The 16,161-nt window shown below is 52.0% G+C and overlaps 6 protein-coding genes across 6 annotated transcripts; 5 read left to right on the top strand and 1 right to left on the bottom strand.

The window, feature by feature from the left end:
- Positions 1 to 180: 180 nt before the first annotated feature.
- BDW74DRAFT_168449 (uncharacterized protein) lies at positions 181 to 2,037 on the bottom strand (the record flags this gene model as incomplete). Its single annotated transcript, XM_073726830.1, has 3 exons — positions 181 to 1,153; positions 1,269 to 1,504; positions 1,549 to 2,037. The coding sequence occupies 3 exons, from the start codon at positions 2,035 to 2,037 to the stop codon at positions 181 to 183; spliced, it is 1,698 nt and encodes a 565-aa protein (XP_073583154.1).
- A 1,207-nt stretch (positions 2,038 to 3,244) lies between these two features.
- On the top strand, positions 3,245 to 4,401 carry BDW74DRAFT_154833 (alpha/beta fold hydrolase). The gene is made up of 2 exons (XM_073724739.1): positions 3,245 to 3,462; positions 3,513 to 4,401. Exons 1-2 carry the CDS (start codon positions 3,295 to 3,297, stop codon positions 4,347 to 4,349), a joined length of 1,005 nt encoding a protein of 334 aa, XP_073583153.1. The 5' UTR covers positions 3,245 to 3,294; the 3' UTR covers positions 4,350 to 4,401.
- A 946-nt stretch (positions 4,402 to 5,347) lies between these two features.
- On the top strand, positions 5,348 to 8,678 carry BDW74DRAFT_154832 (potassium ion transporter). The gene is made up of 2 exons (XM_073724738.1): positions 5,348 to 7,435; positions 7,513 to 8,678. The coding sequence occupies exons 1-2, from the start codon at positions 5,831 to 5,833 to the stop codon at positions 8,362 to 8,364; spliced, it is 2,457 nt and encodes an 818-aa protein (XP_073583152.1). The 5' UTR covers positions 5,348 to 5,830; the 3' UTR covers positions 8,365 to 8,678.
- Positions 8,679 to 8,685: 7 nt separating this feature from the next.
- On the top strand, positions 8,686 to 9,775 carry BDW74DRAFT_154831 (D-isomer specific 2-hydroxyacid dehydrogenase family protein; the record flags this gene model as incomplete). Its single annotated transcript, XM_073724737.1, has 1 exon — positions 8,686 to 9,775. A coding segment is annotated over exon 1 (933 nt), but the record flags the coding sequence as incomplete, so codon positions are not given.
- A 779-nt stretch (positions 9,776 to 10,554) lies between these two features.
- On the top strand, positions 10,555 to 11,483 carry BDW74DRAFT_30644 (uncharacterized protein). The gene is made up of 2 exons (XM_073732474.1): positions 10,555 to 11,151; positions 11,234 to 11,483. The coding sequence occupies exons 1-2, from the start codon at positions 10,667 to 10,669 to the stop codon at positions 11,439 to 11,441; spliced, it is 693 nt and encodes a 230-aa protein (XP_073583150.1). The 5' UTR covers positions 10,555 to 10,666; the 3' UTR covers positions 11,442 to 11,483.
- An 808-nt stretch (positions 11,484 to 12,291) lies between these two features.
- BDW74DRAFT_168446 (uncharacterized protein) lies at positions 12,292 to 13,854 on the top strand (the record flags this gene model as incomplete). The annotated part of the gene is made up of 5 exons (XM_073726829.1): positions 12,292 to 12,390; positions 12,450 to 12,711; positions 12,758 to 12,949; positions 13,001 to 13,389; positions 13,438 to 13,854. The coding sequence occupies 5 exons, from the start codon at positions 12,292 to 12,294 to the stop codon at positions 13,852 to 13,854; spliced, it is 1,359 nt and encodes a 452-aa protein (XP_073583149.1).
- Positions 13,855 to 16,161: the final 2,307 nt, after the last annotated feature.

Below are 16,161 nucleotides of genomic sequence, written 5' to 3'. Positions count from 1 at the left end.
GGATTGAATCAGTTCATTGGATCAGACTAGAGAGAGTATCTACTCGGCTGTTAATTAGTAGCAAGTATCATAGCATCAATAGCAGGTAGTCCCCCCAGAAAGAAATTGCCAAACCAGACGTCGAACTAGGCCACCACATCATTTAGCCCACAGTGAATTCAGATCTTCAACGGACAGAATCTAAACCGCCACTGTCCCAAGAGTCGGCTTCTTGCTAATGTGGTAGGCGAGCCGGTCTGTCCACAAATGCATAAACACAGCATGCCCGGCCGGCACGGCCCCGAACACAATGCCTGCAATGGGGAAAGCAACCCGCTCCAAGAGGAATGTGAGGCGATACCAGGGCGCGCGGTCTGAGAACCCTGAGTTCCCTCCTCCAAACGCAGGTTCAGACCAACGACCTACGTTGCTGTTGCCGAGAAGGCTATCTTGTTTGCGCGTGTCGAAGCAAAGCTTGTACCAGCGGTTGTAGAGCGAGATACAGACATTCATCCCGATGAACGACAGCGTCCGTATCCAGACCGTAAATGTGAAGGTAAATGTTATAGCTGGATGTAGCGGGGTGGAGGTATACAGTGCCGCTTGTTCATACATCATGGAGAAGGTGAGGAGGATTGTGAAGTGGCAAGGGAGGAAGTGCGCTTCCCAGAGAAGATGCATCAGGGACAGATGTCTTGATCCGAGAAGACGACAACGCCGACTGAACTGTGTTAAACGCATTGTGTTTCTGGCTGCGTACCCTGAGTCCAGGGCTCCCCACATGTACCGCAGGGCTTGCCGATACCGCGCAGCACAAGTATGTAGATTTCGACTCAGTCCCGGTCTTGTAATATGACTGGAGACATTGCATTGGCTGGCTGGGGCATGAATCACCCGCGATACAAGGTTGCCATGGGTGCTGAAGTAACACTTGAGCATCATGTGCAAATCCTCGCCAATAGAAGTCGGGTCGCTGTCCCAGCCACCAACGGCGGATGCGAGCGTCAGTGGAAGCGAGTATACGGATGTTGGGATTGAGACTTTGGAGCTGGGGCACATGGTTGAAAGGTCAGCAAAACTCCAGATAAGATCAGCGCAGCGGACTAAGATAGGACTGTCGCTGGAGTTGCGGTCAAAGATAATGGGGCAGGAGTAAAGGACTTGGTTGGAAGTGCTGTAATGAGCGTAGTGGAGACGACAGACTTCAGTGAAGTAGTCTTGCCACAGGTTTGTGTCGGCTGTTGACAGTAGAGTTAGATAAGATAATGATGGGTAAGGATATGTCATACCATACCATTACGGTGATGATCACATTGCAGCTGCCGGACTCGAGTTCGGCTAGATGGATCTGCCTAATACGGCGCGCAGCGAAGGCAACGTTAGAGTTCTTTCCTGCTACCTCCAATGGTAGACCGTCCGGATGGAAGGTTGCTTGTATGAGGGCGAAGGATTGTCCATATAACAATGCCAGTTTCTCTGCCTTTTCGGCGGCCCTCACTTCCCTTTGTTCCATAGCTAGGTAGACCTACTCCATTAGTTCAACTCTGCAATCATTTGGCTGCTTCATACCTCATACTGTGATCGAGCCCATTGGTGCCTAGCAAGGACGTCGAGTGTTTCTCGCAGAGTTCCGAAGTCTTCGTAATAATTCGGGAGGATGATAGCGTGGACGACTTCGCCTAAAACCTTCGTAAGAGAGACTTGGGTGGATTTTGTGTCCAGCGCAGACAAGAAGGTGTCATCGACAGAGCTCATTGGGTTTAGTGTACCACTTGGTGAGTGGCCAGCTCGTCGCTTGAGTAGTTTGGAGGTTTGAGCATAGGCGTAGGAGAGAGACCATGAGAGACGCCCGGTAAAGAGAAGAGTATTCAGATGCACCAAGACTGTATACACAATAAAGACTTTCTTCGCCAGACTGAGTTCAGGGTCTCTGTGCTTGTCCCTTGTCAGACCCCTCCATGTTCCGGGGAAGGCCTCGCGCGAGCTCAACAGGAGGAGAACGAACAGAGTAATGATACTAAAACCTGGTAAGCATCGATACAACCACTGAGTAAACATGTTGATAGCTTTATAAGGATAAGAGAAGGTATGCAGCAGAACAGTAGGAAGTACAGTCAATTTTTGCATCAGAACAGTGAATAAAATTGCAACCTCCAAGCTAAGTGATCAACGGACCACTCATTGTAAGAGACAAACAACATGGCGAGTCCAGGATGGTAATTGATCATCAAGTTGAATTGGCATTGACTTGATGTTTTGATCTCAGAAACTAACCCGCTGAAACTCCACAATCGGCAGCCGCAACCCTCAACGTTGATCAGAGTCAGAGTTGGGGTAATGAAGAAACGAGCCCGCTGCTCAAAGACGAATAGCGCTGTTTGCTCTGGAGTCTCTCTGTATTTGTAAAGCGCCTTCTCGTACAGCATCCAAGCTTCTACATTTGTTATCGCACCCGCCGTAGAATCCAATATCGGCCCAATAAGGGACGCTAAGGAGCTCATAAGCATCACTCTAGCCACCTGAAAGTCCAAGTGTAGATACTGGTCCATTGCAACCGAGATTAATTGCGAATAGTAGCAATGATGCGCATGCTAACACCCGCGTTATGTCTTTGACATTCTATTTCGCATGCAATGACCATAGTAACAGAGTGCAAATTAGTAACAGAGTCGCGTGGCCAGAAAATTATACCGCTTTCGTGGACTTGCTGAGAGCCTTCTTGTTTATAGATGTAAATCGACCATGGCTCTGGAGTAGCGATGGAAGCGGAGTCAGCGTGTTAAGTCGGCCGTGAACATACATATTGCAGACCAACAATACTGCCTCCAGACTGGTCTGTCCGTACTATGTAGTACCTCAGAGTATACCTGGTCCGTGACCGTAGCACATGGCCCACGCCCAGACAGCCAGGAACCGTGCTGAGTCTTGTGACACCCATGCGGTGCATGTTTTCGAAGACTAGAGCAACAAAACACTGAAGACCGTCGATCAGCGTTCGTCAGTCCATGACCATGAATCTGGAGCACCCAGTCGAGAGTAGTTCTTGGCTATGATTCTCGCTCTTCTTCATAGTAGAATCCTTGATGACGTGAAGCTATACGGACTGTCAGGACAGCGTAAACGGAGAGATTGCGTCATAGCTCGTGGCGCTATCGAGGCAGGCTGTGGGCCAATCAGAGCGCGGCCCCTATCAGCCTCGGCACCTCCCGGGCAGGCTTGGCAGGTTGCCTGCACTGCCCTGGCCACCTTTCCAAGGTTCAATCTCACTCAATTTCTGATTCTCAACTCTTCACATATCCTTCACTTTATACAAAGATGGCCTACCTCACTGCCACCGAAGTTGTTGCCCATCCGGCCTACAAGCACCTTGACTGGAATCTGCCCCCGACCACTTCCGGCACTGTCCCAGTCGCCCAGAAGCGCCGCGGCGGCCCTATCAACCTGTACTACGAGATCCATGGCCATGGTCCCAAAAAGCTAGTGGTGCGTATCTCGCCCGTAAACTCTCAGAACAATGCTAATATATCTACCAGTTCATCATGGGTCTTATGGCCGCCCACGGCGACTGGAAGCGCCAGACCAAGTTCTTTGGTCATGACAAGGCAGACGAATACTCCGTCCTTGTCTTCGACAACCGCGGCGTCGGCAAATCCGACAAGCCCATCTCTTACTATTCTACCTCCGAGATGGCGCAGGACGCCCTCGACCTCCTTTCAGGCATCGGCTGGCTCGATCTCTCTGCGCCGCCAAAGCGAGACCTTAACGTCGTCGGCGCAAGTATGGGCGGCATGATTTCTCAGGAAGTCGGAATGCTCATTCCCGACCGACTGGCTAGCTTAACGCTCTGCTGCACGGCCCCACGAGTTGAGCGGACGGCGCCGTTCTTGGAGAACCTGCGTGAGCGCGCGGAGATGTTCATTCCGCGCAACATCGACTACGAGTTGAATCGGTTGGCGCACTCACTGTTCCCTGACAACTTTTTAGCTCAACCCGACGATGAGTATGATGATCCTGAGAAGAATTTCCCAACGAGGCGAGACCGATTTGCCGCTGGACGGCTGCGGAAGCTTGAGGATACCGAGGGGTTTACGAAGAAGGGGTTCTTGATGCAGATTGTTGCGTGCAATTTTCATCACAAGTCGCCTGCCCAATTGAAGGAGCTGGGCGACAAGGTGGGGAGGGAGAGGATTGCGGTGTTGCATGGAACTGTTGACCGGATGCTGACGTTCCATCATGGCGAGCTGTTGAACAAGGAGATTGGCGAAGGGATATTGTATAAGGTGTGGGAGGGGAGTGGGCACATGCTGCCGTGGGAGAAAGAGAGCGAGTTCAACCAATTGGTTGACGACCTTATTCAGCGATGCAACTAGTTAGAATTACTAGACTTAGATACCAGCTTTATCCAATTTACTTGCGCCACTCCTTCATATCTTGAGAGTCGAAAGCTCGCTAAATACTGGTAAGAATGTCCGACATGAAGATCGTGGTCCAATCCTACTGCATGCCAATCTTATATAACGCACGGTCTACAGGGTTAGAAGGCCTAGAAGCCAAGCGGTCAAAACTAAGATACGTGTACGGCACCGAGGTTCGGCTGTCAGATCGTATACTGGCGATCATAAAGCACTAACGCCAGCGTTCCAGCATAAGCGTACCAGCTGAACTCAGCTCGCCAGCCCTACCTAAATCTGGAGAATGTGTGCGACCGTCCTTGTTCCACAAGACTCGAGTCCCGCCAGGGAAAGAAGAGAATTGTCCGGAAAACTCCGCATCCACGGTCGCAGGAAGTGACATGCCATATCCGGAACAATGGCGACAGCCAATAGATGCCTCACGAGATTGATCGTAGCCTTTGATTGCATCATTGCAGCGGGATTGTGGCAGATTGGTCCTGTAGGATAGGCGCCAAGAGAAGACCGCTCTTTGTATTTTCCTTCAGGGATATCGGCTGACAGGGGTCAGTAATAGTAAATAAGACTCAAAATAATTACTTGTGTCGCTGAACAATGAGGGAGCACAAAGCGTCAGCCACAACCAGACAGGCGAACAAGGTGGACTGCACCGCCACTTTCCGCCGCAAGCGTTCGAGATCAAATCGAAAAGCTTGGCATCTGGACGGATGCAGCCTGCGACAGTAGTTTTGCAAAGTCACACATATATTATAGGCATTATAGGCTTAAGGCTGGAGAGTCAAACAAGACAGTGCTATTAAATTGGCTATGCATGGGTGTCAGAGAGCGCTCGAATGATATGCGCCCATTCGCCTAGCGCTGCGACCCCTGCCAGCTCTTAAGCCTCTTATCTTCCGGCTGCTGCGTGGCTGCTTACTTTTTCTTTTTTTCGCCTGCCTTTAAATTCAGCAGCAAATTCCAGACCGTACTTTTGGCTATCTCGTCCATATTTATTGAAAGGACGTCCTATTTTGGGCGTTGAGCCTGTTCAATCTCTTTCTTTCTTTCCTTCTGTTCTTGCTGCCTAGCGCGGTCCCGCTATTCAAGTCCGCACCTCTCCTCTCTGCTCCGGCTCTTCTCAACCATCCACCTCATCTCTTTCACGCTTCAGCCATGTCGTGTCGAAATCCCGCCATCCGCACACATCCCTCTATCATGAGCAGCAACAGAGGCTAACGCCGGCTTTCACATTGTCGACCCGACTCGATTTGAACGATCGGCACTTGGAGCAAGGCGCATTCAAAAAGTCGCGTGGCCCTCGCTGATCGACATTCCTTGTCTTCTCGAATGCTCGTCGAATTCTCCGAAAATTCTTTGGGGAATATAATAACGTACATATACACCTGTTACCCAATCGCCGATCGCCGTGGCAAGACGGTGCAACCGTCGCCCTCGCCGGAATGTATCTCCCAAAGAAGGTATACAATCGGGTGTCGCAGCACAAGGCCAAATTACCCTGGCTGAGGCACCTGCACCTGAATTTCATTGTTATCCACCATATCTATATCATTTCTATGGCTTTGATTACATCTATCATCATTTACCCGGGTAATAACTTGGCGTACATCGATGCGCTGTTCTTCTCCGCCGGAGCTGCTACCCAGAGCGGTCTGAATACGGTGGACTTCAACCTGCTTCAAACTTACCAGCAGGTGATCCTTTACTTCGTCTCGATGCTTACCACTCCGATATTCATCAACACCGTCCTCGTCTTTGTCCGGCTTTACTGGTTCGAGAAACGATTTCAGCACATTGTTCGAGACGCCCGCGGCCTCCGCTCGACTAGATCACGGAATCGGACAATCAGCGAATCAAAAGACTCGTTATCATCTGGCAGGGAAGAAGCGGGGATCGGCGGTCGCCCGATCGTGGTGTTGCGCAACGATTTTGCCAACCCGCCGCAAGGGGATGCCCCGCGGAGCGCTCCCGTGCCCCCGGACGAGACCGACACCGACTCTGGCTCCCCGACCTCCACTGCTAGTAGCGGTAGACCGGGGCAAAGCCAGGGCCAACCAGCTACAATCAATCGCGATTTTGGTAACATTCGGATACCTGCTCAACTCAGCCCCGAGCATCACATTGCATTGTTGGAGAAACAAAGGAAGACCAAAGGCGCTCTGCGCATTCCCAGCCCTAGAGAATATGATCGCGGTGGAGCACCAGAGGTCCTTGAAGAGGAGGAAAATGAGGACACCAACAATCTTTCCAAAACCAAGTCTGGTCAATCCGAACCGCGGAGCCCCAGAGACGTCGATGGAGACAACACAGCCAACATGGACGGACCACATATCACCTTCACTGAGCCCCAGTTACCGCCGTCAAGAACAAGGAACGAGACAAAGGAGGCCGATGCGATGACCCACGTGACTCGGAGGTCAACATTCAACGGCATTCGCCGCACTTTGACGGAGGACCCGGACCGGACTACGCTGCCATACCTAAGTTATCAGGCCACGGTCGCCCGCAACTCTAACTTCATTGCTCTGACCGAGGAACAGCGTGATGAATTGGGAGGCATTGAATACCGGGCGCTGAAGACGCTGGCCTTTGTATTAGTCATGTACTATGTATGCTTCCATCTCATTGGTATATTTGGCTTGATGCCGTGGATTATGGAGACAGGCTGGGGGGATGTCGTGAAGCAGGCAGGCCAAGGACGCCCATGGTGGGCGATCTTCACTTCCGGCTCAGCCTTCAATGATGTTGGGTTTACCCTCACAGCGGACTCGATGGTGTCCTTTCAGACCGCGATCTGGCCTTTGCTGCTCCTGACATTCCTCATCATCATTGGCAACACGGGCTTCCCTTGTATGCTGCGCTTCATCATCTGGGTAACGTCGAAAGTGTGTTCTAAAGAAACGCCGCTCTGGGAAGAGCTGAAGTTTCTTATGGATCACCCACGACGGTGTTTTACGCTGCTGTTTCCACGCAATGCGACTTGGTGGCTTGTTGCGATTCTTGTTTTCTTGAACGGGCTCGATGTTTTACTCTTCATCTTCTTGGATGTAAGTTCTCGGTATTGTCTAGTTTTTTTTTTTTTTTTTTTTTTTTTTTTTTTGGTCATAGCTAATTATCATTGTAGCACGACAACAGCAGCGTCACTTCATTGCCCCCTGGAATCAGGTTTGTGGCCGGTCTCTTCCAGGCTTCCAGCACCCGAACAGCCGGGTTCGCCGTGGTATCACTGGCCGATGTCCACCCGGCCGTTCAAATCTCCTACATGATCATGATGTACATCTCCGTTTTCCCCATCGCCATCTCCCTTCGCCGCACAAACGTCTACGAAGAGAAGAGTCTCGGAATATTCCCAGACGAAGAAGTGATCGATGATGAGAATCAAACAGCACCAAGTTATATCGGTACTCACTTGCGTAGGCAACTGGGTCATGATCTCTGGTTCGTCTGTGCCGGCCTGTTCATCATTACATGCATTGAGGGCAACCGTCTTCAGGACAAGAACGACTACTCCTTCCAGGTCTGGTCCATCCTTTTCGAGGTCGTCTCCGCTTACGGTACTGTCGGTCTCTCTCTCGGGTATCCCGGCGTTAACGCCTCCTTCACCAGCCAGTTACGCACCGGCTCGGTCTTTATCATTATTCTCATGCAAATTCGAGGCCGGCACCGTGGGCTACCACACGGGCTTGATCGCGCGATTATGCTTCCCTCTGAGTCTCTGCATCAGAAGGAAGTTGAAGATGCAGAACGGCGCATGCGCAGGCGCGCGTCGAATCTCAGTCAGATGGGCTCTCTGGGCATGCAGCAGTCGCAGGCCAGGTCAGAGGCTAACAGCGTTGGCCACTCCTCCGCGCTGGACGCGGCTGGCCGGAATCGGGAACTCAACTTTAATACAGAGATGAACACGGGTAACACCGCCGTGGAGATGATGCCCATCCGTAGGCCGCCGACTGTCAGGTCGCAGCAGCAGGAGCAGTGATTCTTTTTAGCGTGCTTCTCTTTTTTTTCTTCTTCTTTTCATATCTATTATAGAATATACATAGATCGGGCTGAGTTGCGTTGCTTATTAGCGGGGTTATCTTTGTCGGGGCTATCTTGTGCTGATTAATTGGTTTGGTTGATTTGAGCGAGGCTTTTTATGGCAGGGTACGGGATACTCTAACAGAACCCTCCATAATATGGACGATCTATTCATCTATCCTTCTTTTCTACTTCTTCTGCCTAAGAATGTGATATACTTATGGAATGTGCTGTCAATTTGTCAGTGACATGAATCTAGAACCCCGGGCCGGGGCCAGTGGAGCGTACCAGTCCAAGCAGAACCCCACCCGATAAGCATACCTTAGACTGCTGCACAGGGGCTGCCGCCTAACACACCTCCAACTCTTAACACCACCTCCCTCCTTCGTCCTCTCCCACCCCATTTCTCCGAGATGACACTCTCAAAAGGCGCAGAAGCCGAAAGCGGCACTACAAGCACAAGCACACCCCACCACATCGTGTGCCTCGAAGAATGCCACTGCGCAATCCCCACCTTCTCCTTCCCCCACACCTACACCGGCTACGCCTCAACGTCCCTCTCAACGCCCGAAATAACGTCCCGCCTCCACGATGCCACAATCGCAATCACGACCCTCGTCCCCATAACACGCGAGATCCTCGCCGCATGCCCGAAACTCCAATGCGTCGTCGTCATGGCGACCGGCGTCGAATGGGTCGATATCCCCGCCTTCCAGGAACGCGGGGTAAAGGTGGTCAACTGTCCCGGCGCGAACGTAAGCACCGTTGCCGAGCACGCATTAGCCCTATATTTTGCAGCTCGCAGGAAGATCGTGGAACTACATAATGTGACCGTGTCGAGCGATGAGTACGCGGAGAAGCGGACGCTCGTTCAGAGGTTCGCCAATGGGCCGCCGCATACGACGCTGCAGGAGGTCGTGGCGATTGTGGGGTATGGGGCGTTAGGAAAACGCATTGAGAAGGTTCTTCGCGCGCTGGGGATGCAGGTTCTCATTGCGGAGCGGAAGGGCGCCATGGGGGTTGATGTTCGTGAGGGGCGGGTGCCGTTTGAGGTTGCGATCGCGCATGCGACGGTTGTTATGGTTGCTGTTGCGAAGAGTGTGGAGACGGTTGGGTTGATATCTGAGGGGGAGTTGAGGAGTATGAGGAAGGATTCGCTCGTGATTAATGTTGCGAGGGGAGGGATTGTTGATGAGTTTGCTCTTGTTAGAGCGTTGAGGGAGGGCTGGATTGCTGGCGCGGCGACGGATGTCTTTGATGGGGAGCCGCCTGTTAGAGGGCAGAATGTTTTGCTTGAGGAGGGTGTGCCGAATTTGACGCTTTCGCCGCATGTTGCGTGGTTTTCGGAGACGACGATACGGAATTTGCAGGATTTGCTTGTTGAGGGGGTTGAGGGGTTTGTCGAGGGGAACTTGGTGCATGTTGTTCGTTGAATGATGGCTGGGCGCAGATGAGGCCCCTTTGATACACTTTGAGGCACTGGCTTAGCTCGATGAAGGGTAACGGCAAGCCTCCGGAGGGACATGAAGAAGGTATGGGGACTCTTTAGACCTTCATTTGATGACGCCTATGAATTGATGAAGTAACGCCTAGCAGCTCAGGCACGGTCCAAAAGCATAACAGCATAGAAACAGCAAAGTCAATAACAGTTACTCCTACCTAGTCTTTAAGGCATTTGCACTTAAGGCACGAGGCTGACTGGGCGGAGAGCCACCAGGCGTGATTAACCCCTGGAGGACGGTTGTCGTCACTCCGGATAAAGCTGCGTTAGCTATGGTTCATTCCGGGTTCAAGCACCCCCGTGTCAGCGCAACTACACTTCTCGCGAATGTTTCGGCCGAAGCCACAGCTGATCGCGGTCCCGGCCGTCATCTTATGGCAAACGAGAGGTGGATGGAAGCCGCCAATCATGTGTGTATCGCCGCTTTGGGCTTGCGGCCGGGGCTCCCACCGATGGAGCACACTACTCTCCTAACAGTCCTGGCTGACAGCCCAAGGATGCTGCAGCGGCTCCTGCTCATCCCGACGCCAGGATAGTGTGCAACCTACGCCCGCCATGATCATTGTTTACCCGCTCATGCACTCTCTTGGGCAACCACTGCTGGTGCCACTTTGTCGGTTTGTTAGCTAGCGATCAGGCTCTTGGAATTGCGGCCGACGAGCACTCCTCTCTTGCGATATAACCGTCAAATGTCGCCTTTTTATTACGATGTGTTTCTTTGTCAGCCCTGAGCTCCCGTCTGCCCTTGCTATCTCTGCCTATGCCGTCATTTGTCAGAGTCATGTCGTGGTCTGCTCCTTACGACGGGTCTATCGACTCTATCCCACGTTACCCCCAATTTCCATACGCTGGGGTAGGCAGGGCCCCATACTCCCCGGACCCCTTTACGTATTCTCCGCCCGAGAGCTATGATTACACCCTAGCCACCTCGCCGTACAATTACCCGGTCACCCATCTTGCGGATCAGTCTTCTCTGGTGGCCACCTATGCAACCGGTGCACTTTCCAAACCTATCAATCGGCCATCTAACACAACTTCAGCCAATTACACGGCTAATCGCCATGTGATCTCCGGCCTAGATCAAAGGGTAATGGACGCAGCGACCGTGCCCTCTTGGAGTCCTGATATGCCACACACCGTTGCAACCAATCCCAAATCCAAGATTCTATCACTCGTCCCAGTTGTCGAAGATAGTCCCATAAACGAGGTCCATGTCAAGGAGATCTATCACCAGCCGAAAGCAAGGTATTTCCCGAACTCCAGCTCTACCTTCTGACTTCGATGCTCGTAAATACGTTCGTCGAACTGACCGTGGTTGCAAACCTAGTCCCCCTCTGCTGAGATGTAAATGGGCCGGCTGTACATACGACGGCAGCTTCGCACGCATCCATGATCTAAGACGCCATGTTGAGACCAAGCATATCGCGCCTCGTTCATACAGATGCCCCGAACTTAGATGCGGAGGGAAAGCTTTCAATAGGAGAGAGAATTTGAAGGAGCATATGCGGCGGTTTCATGCGGATGATGATTCTTAGTTTGAGTTGAGGATAGGCACGGGCTCTACGATAGTCATTGTGGGTGGTGGTGAATTGCAAATGCATTGGTTTGTTGGAAGGAGTCTAGGTGCTGAAGGTAATGTCCTTGACTACCTGGTTCGAGGGCTTTGCCTTACTTCTTCCTTTATCCTGATTATCGTCGAAGCCATTGTATGTCGTCGAAGAGAATGTGTCCGTATCAGACCTGTTAGGGCACGGTAAATTGGCAAGTTCAAGAAAGGAGCGAACCCAAACCTTAATGATCCTTCTGTTTTGGTGTTGATGCTCTCCGACTGCACCCAGGCGCTTTTGCACAGAGGAACCGAGATTGCGCTTGTTCGGCCTTGCGCTCATCAGTCTTTTCACGTTTCCCTTGATCATCCAAAACGTCATGCATACGGCTTATGCGTGATGTACGGTGGCAAATTATCCCCGCCAAACTGGGGCCGTGCTCCCGGCTGCAACGGAGATAGCAGCTCGCCGACTTTCTCACACTGTGATTGACGTCGAGATGTCCGGCGCTGCAGTCTCAGTTCTACCTAGTAGTGCCTCCCAAGGCGGCTACACTCGGTGTCCCGATCTGTCACGGTCGTTTAGTGTACGTAGATGTCATAACAACGCTTATCTCTCTGCTGACGAGTGACGATCAGGAACATCCGGGGTTTTGCCGGTGCCGGACCCACGGCTTGGGAATGGAGCCGACTTTGCCTCATCCGGCAATAATACGGGGCAAATCCCCAGCGTTGCCCACAGTACCCGGGCCGGTGATCGGGACGAGTTTTTCATATCTCAGCCCGCTATCGGCCGGAATCTCTTTCTGTCTCTGGACTTCGGATCCTGGTCTTGCACGATGGAGAAGGAAATGCCGGACGACAATAACGGAAAGCCTCCTATTTTGGAAGATGCTGTCTTTGGTGAGATCCAAGAGGGCGGCGTCAACTATCGTGATGTGAGTCTGTCCGAATCAGGGTTTCTCGGGCAAGGCCGGCCTAATCGTGACATATTCAGGTCGGCTGGAAAGGGACGACGGTTCTCATGATGAAGGCCCAGATGGGTCTGGGGGTTCTCTCCATTCCCCAGGTTTTCGATACTCTGGGGATTATACCGGGGATTCTGATCGTGCTCGCCATCTCCGGCATGACCTGTTGGTCAAATTGGATGGTGGGCGTCTTTAAATCGCGTCACCCGGAGGTGTACGGAATCGATGATGTTGGGAGGAAGATATTCGGCCGTGTTGGCTTCGAAGTGCTGGGTGCTGCGTATGCCCTATGTGAGTCACATTAGCCATGACACAAGTCCCTTCCTAACAGTATCAGTCTGGATCTTTGTGGGCGGTTCCGGTATGCTGAGTATCTCGATTGCTCTCAATGCCCTCTCAAATCATGCAATCTGCACGGCCATCTATGTTGTCATTGCCGCAGCGCTCGGGTTTGCGTTTTCGAGTATCCAAACAATGGCAAAGATGAGTTTGCTCGCTTGGATAGGTACCGGATGCATTATTGTCGCAGGTGAGTCATTCACGAAAGATGTCTGTAGCGTTCCTTTCTGACTGATCTCAGTATCAACTGTTACCATCGCCGTCGGAGTCCAGGGCCACCCTCCCGCAGTCGACGGCGTCATTCCCGAATCCGATTACAAACTGTTCGGCAGCCCTAGCTTTGCCGATGCCATGGCCGCCATCTCGACCGTGTGCCTGAGCTATGCTGGAACTCCGGCATTTTTTCACATCGCTGCCGAGATGAGGGACCCCAGACTGTACAATCGGTCCCTGGCAGTCTCTCAGGCCATCATCACGGTCATTTATGTGGTGTGCGGAACGGTCGTATACTATTACTGCGGTTCCCATGTTGCATCGCCAGCGCTGGGTTCGGCAGGATCCGTGATCAAAAAGGTTTGTTACGGTATCGCCCTGCCCGGCCTGATTGTTTCAATGGTCTTCCTGCTCCATGTAAGTTCTTCCCAAAAACTTCAACTTCAGCCACTGACTGTTCTGCAGTTGCCCGCTAAACAGATTTTCGTCCGTATGCTCCGCGGCTCGAAACATCTCACCGGACATACCCTGATCCACTGGGTAGCCTGGCTCGGATCAACGTTTGCCGTGTCGCTGATCGCCTATATCATCGCCAGCGCCATCCCTGTCTTCAGTAGTCTTGTTTCATTCGTCGGTGCCCTCTTCGGAACGCCGATCTGCTTCCAGCCTTTTGGTTGCATGTGGCTATATGATAACTGGGGGTCTGGAAGAGCTGGAAAGCCATTGAGCTGGTGGCTCAAGGCAGGGTGGAGCTTTTTTATGATCATAGCCGGTTGTTTCTTGACTATTTCCGGGACGTATGGATCAATTGTCAGCATCATCGATTCGTACAACGCGAGCGGGGGTTCGTCGGCTTGGTCTTGTGCCAATAACGATGTATAGATTAGCGGTGCATGACAACGAAGGAGTATGCAATTGCATTACTGGCGTATCTACTAGACTGGTATGGTATCGGACGACTGATTTATTGACTTGTGTTAGAATAGATTGAATGCAAATTATGACTCAAAAGAAGACTGTTTCAAGTGAGGACTAACCTTAGGTCATCGCCGGAGCCAGCGTCTCCAACCATATGAGCCCATTACTCGACAAGAATCAAGTCGCAATCTTTAGTCGCTAACACGATCATATTTTGCGATTTCGTTGTCTAACCAAGACCGCACTGATATCCTTGACCAGCCAGGCGGCAAGCGTCGGCTTGTCTCCGTTGTCCTGACCCAAAGGGACGCGAAATCTCACTTCCTTTTTCAGGTTGAAGGCATGGTTATGAACATTGGTGAGCAATTGGCAGCGCCGATGCGAATTGTCTTGTGCTGCCATCGCATCGCGTTGCCTCGGTCAGCCATCGTGCTTTCGGTTTTAATCCGGCCCGAACTTCAAGCCAGGAAGACCAGGAAAGCAAAAAGACCTCGTCTGAGCATGGCTCTTCGAAAGACTCCATTCATAAAATTTCGTCCGCTATCCAGGAAAAGGAGACGAGGAATGGAAAAGAGACGAGAGTGTCAAGGGCGAGGAGAAAGCTGACAGGGGTCAGCTCAACCCGCGTCAGACGCAAGTTTTCAACCCGGCCACATTGATGCCCCAACCATCAAGGAACAACAAAAATATGGATTGACAGCAAAAGGAAACCCTCAATGCACGTTTTGTTGATGGAATGATGGTTGTATGCCAAACGGTCTGATCCGGAGTCCGTGGGACCGGGGAAACAGCCGCCGGAGAACTCCCCGGCGCCCGGAGGCGGTTGCTGTTTCCCGTTTGTGTTTCCGCGCATTGATGGTTCTCTATCTCCCTTCTTTCCGACTCTCTTCCACGCCCTGACGACCGTGCATTATGGTATATTGTCGGCATAGATGCCCTTGTCGCGTCGGCGAGCTCGAAGCTCATGCTTCCATCGCGTATCGCCTCCAGTGAGGTATGGATAGATGTGTGGATACCGAGGTTGCGCTGTGATCGTTGGCTATTGGAGAGGGTAGACGGGCCGAAGTCAGAGCACGGAGCTCCACTGTACTGTTATCCGGTTTGTATGGGCCATGTCAAGAGTATTGCTATAGGGACAAGGGGAGCTTCGGCTACTGCAGGTCAGAGGGGCACCTACCAGGCGATGTCGCCTGCCACCATCTCCTTCGGAAAGAGTGCCCTTTGATTCAGAATCATCTGAATTTTCCTTTGTTGTGGCAAACCCTAATTGCTGAGTTGAGCATGGCATCGTCTGTTTGGTCTGGCTCTGAAACGCGAGGCACAGATAGATGAGCCCGAAACCGTGGAGGATAGCCGTGATCCCTGCGCCGTGAGATTGACAATCACGCACTTGTCGAGTCTTATCGTTGATTAAAAAGACCTCGCACTAATCAAAGCCAGCATGCCCCTCTTGTTATCCAAAAGAAATGGTCCGAGCTTTGCTGCGGCGGCACCGAAGTAAGCGGATTCCAGCGGAGAATCGGTCTGTGTCCCGGGGTTGTTCTCGCAGACAACCATTACAGCGGCGTGGTGAAACGCGATCATGCTCACAGACGGCCAATGATCTCTGCGCTTGTCGCTAGAGGCTGGATCTCGTGCTACGCAATGACCGCGCGAAAAGTCCCAGTATATGAGAGGAAGAATGGAAAAGTCTGGCAAAGGGGCTGACGTTGCCCCCGCCCTTGTCTGTCACACTCACACTCAGACGCAGGCGCACCTTTACCGGCATCCTGCACATCTCCACATGATCTGCATGCGAGAGGGTCCAGCACCACAGCCCTGGAGGTCTACCGGTAAGAGCGCTCAGCGGATCGATTTTCTCGAATAGCTGGGGGGTGCAGCAGAAGTCAATATCGACTAATGCTTCGCAGTTCGCCAAAACCATACCCTCTCACCGCAGGTTGTACGGCCCACTCGATAATTGCTGCTGCTAACGCTGACCTAGCCTTCAGCATCCCCCTCTTGCGCAGTCTGTATGTTGACTAGGCTGTCTGAATACTACAAATACCTGCAGCTACTTCTAAATAGGCGGCTAAAGGGCTTTTCCAGGCTCTGCTAACACCTGTGGTTAAAAATATGACCGCACAGGACGGCTTCCGAACCTTCGTTCGCTAAGTGTTAATTGTTTGTTCGACACTGATGGCTTGAAGAATATCGCTTGGGGGGTACCTGGACATGGTGCAGTGTGCGCGGACCTAGCTCTACTTCTACATCCTTTGCCTGAGCCTCGTT

The sequence above is a fragment of the Aspergillus multicolor genome (assembly GCF_047715735.1).
Source record: "Aspergillus multicolor strain CBS 133.54 unplaced genomic scaffold BDW74scaffold_15, whole genome shotgun sequence".
Lineage (NCBI taxonomy): Eukaryota > Fungi > Ascomycota > Eurotiomycetes > Eurotiales > Aspergillaceae > Aspergillus > Aspergillus multicolor.
The sequence above is the reverse complement of the archived record's forward strand: the minus strand, read 5'-3'. Positions and strand labels throughout refer to the sequence as shown.